This window comes from Mustela lutreola, chromosome 5 (assembly GCF_030435805.1).
Source record: "Mustela lutreola isolate mMusLut2 chromosome 5, mMusLut2.pri, whole genome shotgun sequence".
NCBI lineage: Eukaryota > Metazoa > Chordata > Mammalia > Carnivora > Mustelidae > Mustela > Mustela lutreola.
Window position 1 is genome coordinate 103,818,658 of NC_081294.1, and position 5,461 is coordinate 103,824,118.

A 5,461-nucleotide genomic window follows, 5' to 3' on the forward strand; every position below is an offset into this window, starting at 1 on the left:
CAGTGACCTGGCTGAACAGGTAGGAGGTTGGGTACTTTCTTCATCTTCTATTAATTTTTCATTGATTTTTATCTAATTTTATTTTGTTTATTATTATTATTTTAACCTATGTTTTGAAATGACCCTGTACTGGTGTCTGATCGCTTACTTGCGAACATGTGGGGCCTGCTAGATTTGGGGGGAGCGGGGATTGGGAGGAGAACACTCCCCTGTGAAAGTTCTATGCTGCCCGTCTGAGACAGGCAGAAGGCTTCCACTGAAGGGCATCAGGGTCGAAAGACCACCACCTGTGGTGTGAGGAGGGGGAACTCCCGGAGGCAGTATTCTCTTTTAATGCAAGTGTTGATGCTTCCCTGTCTGCTTGTTTTGAAATAAGTGTTTTTTCCCTGAGTTAGGACCCGTGCCTGGAGTGGTCCGTCTATCATGCCCACTCAGCTGGAGGTGGCCATGAACATCATGATTACGACCTTCCACCAGTACACTTGCAAGGAAGGGGACAGATTCAAGCTCAGCAAGGGGGAACTGAAAATGCTCCTGCAGTGAGAGCTCATGGAGTTCCTCTCAATGAGTTGCAGCTTCTCGCCTCCCAGGGGGGTCAAGTATGGGTGGGGTACGTGTCCAAGGAGAGCCTCCGTGCAAAGCCTCCTATAACCCTGCCACCAACAGTGCGGTTGGTACTGAGGTTCAAAGCCAGGGGCAAGCAAACCCTGGAGGCCTTTGTTTTCTGTGTGCCCTTGATCCTTGACCAATCCAGGTCTGTGCTGCATGGGTCCTCCTATTGTGGATCTCTTCCAGTCCAGGGCTGTATGTGTATTTTCTTTCTTTCTTTCTTTTTCTTTTTAAAGATTTTATTTATTTACTTGACAGACAAAGATTACAAGTAGGCAGAGAGGCAGGCGGGGGCAGGGGTGGGCAGGAAGCAGGCTCCCCACTGAGCAGGAGCTGGGCTCGGGGCTCCATCCCAGAACCCTGAGATCATGACCTGAGCCGAAGGCTTTAACCACTGAGCCACACAGGTGTCCCTGTACATGTATTTTCTCTTGGGATTTTCTTCATAGGGTTCCCTTTTCTCCAGCTTCCTTTATTAAAAGAAGATAGTATATAATACATAAAGACACAAAACGTGTGTTAATCTACTGTTTATGTTACTGGTTAGGCTTCCTGTCCACATCGGGCTCTTAGGAGCTGAGGATTTGGGAAGTCAGAAAGTCACAAATTGTAGGTAGGTTTTTGTCTGTGTGTGTTGGAGTGGAGGGGTCCAACACCCCAACCCCGTGTCGCCAGAGGGTCATCTCTACATAGTCATGTAGCCTTCTCCATGTTGCCTGTGGCTAGGGTTTCCAAGGGTTGCAAATGGCATTCAGGCTTTCTCAATTGTGCAACATTGCGGTGCAGGGGTTAGAGTTAATATCTAGTGGCACTAGTTAGAGCTAGAGCTTCACATATCTGTCTATAAAATTAATATGTATTGGGCCAGAAGTGAAACCTGGGGTACTTTTTGCTGCAGAGGCAGGTTTTCTAGTAAATGAAAAATACTTACCTTCGTCAGACCAGCACAGGCTGATTTTGAGGGTCAGAGAGGGTATGTCTGGCCAGTGACCGGTCAGGTAGCAAAGAGGTTCACATCTCAAAATAGCCAGGAGTTCATTAAAGTCTACACAGGAAATCTTCAGGTGGAGTGTTTGGGTTCTGAGGAAAACCCTTCACTCCAATGTTTATGCAGACACCTTGAATTGCCTTTAGCACAATGTTTTATCCTTGCATGGTGTTATTTGTCCAAACCCCGTGTTAAGACTCCAGTATTTGTAACTTCGACACTCTTTTCTTCTTTTCCCTCTATAGGAAAACTTTAAAGAAAAAAAAATTTTTTTAAGTCCTCTCCATGCCCAATGCAGGGTTTGAACTCACGACTCTGAAATCAAGAGTCGCATGCTGTGCCGACCTAGCCAGTCAGGTGCCCCTAAAGTAAAAAATGTTTAACATAGCAATTCTTCCCAGTGCCTTTTCAGTTTGGCTACTGGTTAATAAAACATTTAGAATAAAAGTCTCAGCAGGTCAAATTTGTCACATTGATTTATTCAAATGAAGTTTATTGTTGTTGGGATGCCTGGGTGGCTCAGTTGGTTAAGGGCTGCCTTCAGCTCATGTCATGATCCCAGCATCCTGGGATTAAGTCCCTCATCGGGCTTCTTGCTCAGCGGGGAGCCTGCTTCTCCCACTGCCTCTCTGCCTGCCACTCTGTCTGCCTCTGCTCACTCTGAGAAATAAATACATAAAATCTTAAAAAAAAAAATCACATGAAGTTTATTTTTGTTTTGATCAAGTTGATTTTGATTCATTAAAGTTTCCAACCTTTTAATGATAGGCGCCTACTGACGGGGCAATGGGAATCCTTGGAGAGAATGATCTACTTTTAGAACTACTTCTCAGTAACCACCCATCACAGGAGAGGTGAAGGCTTCAATGCCCACCCATTCTGAAGCCTGACCTCTTCTATGGACTTCTGCTTTACTTTCCACCCCTATAATGCAGTCATCCTTCTAAGACCTACCCTTCATCAGGTGCCTTTTAGTGTATCAGATGCTGTGCCAAGTAAGGCTGCAGATAAAATATTGTATGTCCCATGCAATATTAGGTACATAAGGTTTTTTTTTTGTTGTTTCCATTGTTCTGAAATTTGCATTTAACTGAATGTCCTGTATTTTTATTGACTAAATCTAGCAACCTGTCTCCCCCAACTTTGTGGGGAGATAATCTTCCCATTTTAGAAATAAGGAAATTCAAAAATGTTAAATGATTTGCTCCAAGCCTCATTGTTGGTAAATGGTAGAGCCCCCTACTATCCCCTTTTGGCTGTAAAGCCTGCTTTGTTCTGGTTTGGAGTCCTGGCACCCCCACCCCCACCTTTGAAGTAGTGTAAATGCATTTTCAGGTGCAGCAGCTCACTTAGCTGAGATGCTGTTCGTTCTTCTTGGTGTTTAGATCCGAGCCAGAATTATGTGGCCCTGGGGCAGAAGGCCAGACTCCTTTAGAATTGGATTTAAAACCAATTCTACCTGCACATGGGCTCTTGGGAATTGTCCTTAGATGCCAAAATGGAAATAAAAACTTGAATGTAAATAGAAGGAAAATGCAATTTTGGTTGTCGTGAACCTCAAAGCCTGGGAGTTAGAAATTTTCTTTTTCCTTTTAGTGCCAAAGGATGGTTGATAAGTTGGTTGGTTGATAAGATAATGCAGGACCTGGATGCCAATAAGGACAACAAAGTGGATTTTAGTGAATTCGTGGTCATGGTGGCAGCTCTGACAGTGGCTTGTAATGATTACTTTGTAGAACAATTGAAGAGGAAAGGAAAATAAAGATAAGTATAGTAAGCTTATCTAAGGGCAGAAGTATATCCAATAGTTATTTACTTCCTGTTCATCTATAGTCTTTTGAGACCTATAGTTATAATAAATGCCATTTATAGATATAATATACATATTAGATATATACATCATATTATTAAATGATGTGTACCTTAATAGTTTTATTTATTTATTTATTTATTGAAAGATTTTGTTTATTTATTTGAGAGAGAGAGATCACAAGTAGGCAGAGAGTCAGGCAGAGAGAGGGGGAAGCAGGCTCCCTACCGAGCAGAGCAGAGAGCCCCTGAGATCATGACCTGAGCCAAAGTCAGAGGCTTAACTCACTGAGCCACCCAGGCACCCCAATAAATAGATTTAAATATTCCAGATCTTATATGCCCTAGTTGAAATTTTCCTATACTACTAAGGGTGCTTATGTATTTTTTTTTTAATCTGTCAAAGAACAAGCATCACAAAATTTAGCTACTTTCACATGAGACTAAAGCTTAGCAAACTTCCAAGAGATATTATCACCCTTAAATTGTATTTGAAGCTTCTAATCCTATTAATGAAATTAAGTGGCTCTCCCACCCTCTTGTGATTCTGCTTCAAATGGAAGAAGTTGTGCAGATCTATAAGCAGAAAGGCTGATACATAGAAGAAAGTGCTAGCTTTGTCAGTGAGGAGAGGTGCATTCAGGGCTAGGAATCTAAGCCAGGAGAGCTGAAGCCAGCCACTCTTAAAGGCTGGTGTATAAATACCTTCCCTTGCCTCTTGGGTCCCCTAATTCCAGGGCAAGTGTTTCACATCACTTCCCAGTGCTTCCCCTGGGGTTAAGCTTCAGTGGCCTGCCCTGCCCAGGGAGGCGGGCTTGCTGTCATACCTTCTCTGAGCTCCCTCCCTTTCTTTGTCTCACTCCATACCCCCACCCTGTGTGTCTGCACTCTCAAATAAACAACTTGCATGCAAATTCTTGTCTTACAGTCAGCTGGGGGGAGACCAGACTATGACAGATCTCTTGGAGAATTTAAGAAAGAAAATGGTTAATGAGATTTATACTTTTTCTTTTTATAAATTTATATGTGTTATTATTTTTAAGATATTATTTTAAATCTCTACACCCGCTATGGGGCTCAAACTCATAGCTCCAAGATCGAGAGTCACATGTTCTACCCACTGAGCAGAGAGGCACCCCTGTATTTATAGTTTTTGGCTACTGTGTGAAGAAAGGACTATGGAGAGGGCCAATGCAGAAGAGGGAGATTAGTTAGGAAGCCGTTCTTGTGTTCTGAGCAAGAGAGGGTGGTTTCTCAGCCCACGTTTCAAGCAATGGAGATCAGTTTGTTAAGTGCTTTGGCTGTAGGAGTTATAGGATATGCCAGTGGACTGGTGAGGAAGTGTCAGAAAGGCGGGCAGAAATTAGAAGCCCAATTTGTGCAGGGTAGCAGCGTGCCCAGCTAAAAAGCTCTATTTCCCAGCCTCCCTTACAGCTGAGGTGGAGTTTGTAACACAGTTCTGGACCCCGAGATAGAAGCAGAAGTCTCCTGGGAATTTCTGGGAATGTTTTGTTATTTCCATATCAGTTCTGTGCCTTCCACCGTGTTCATTCCTTGCTTACTGGAATGTAAATGTGAGGCTGGAGGTGAGGCTGCCCCCTTGCCACCATGAGGATAGAGAAGAAAAGGAGAGAAGGAGCTGGGACATTGTTGTCCCTGAGGAGGCACTGCCCAGCCCTGGTCTGCCTGTTTCTGGTCTTATTATGTGAAGAAAGAATGAGCGCTCTCTGGTTAAATTGGATTCTATTACATGCAGCCAAACACAGTCTCTAATGTTTAGATTTTTGGTCAAGCAAATTTAGTAAGTGGGAAAGGCTGGGAGACGAGCAGCTTCGGGGTGGGGACGTTAGGGGGATTAACTCTATTTAAAATGCCCGTTGGACATCCAAGTGGACATAATACATGGGCAGTTGGATAGATGACCTAGTCTAGGGCTCAGGTTAAAGAGAGGAATTAGAGACACAGATTTGGAAGTCATTAACATCAAGATGATATTAAGCCACAGGACAAGAGGAGATCACTTAGGATGAGAGTATAGAGAGGGGAGAGGAAAGG

The 5,461-nt window shown here is 43.5% G+C and overlaps 1 protein-coding gene across 1 annotated transcript; it reads left to right on the forward strand.

Annotated features, from left to right (window-relative positions):
* The first annotated feature begins 412 nt into the window (after positions 1-412).
* Positions 413-4,296, forward strand: S100Z (S100 calcium binding protein Z). The gene is given in 2 exon segments (XM_059173481.1): positions 413-568; positions 3,202-4,296. Coding segments are annotated over 2 exon segments (303 nt in total). The 5' UTR covers positions 413-423; the 3' UTR covers positions 3,360-4,296.
* The last annotated feature ends 1,165 nt before the right edge of the window (positions 4,297-5,461 follow it).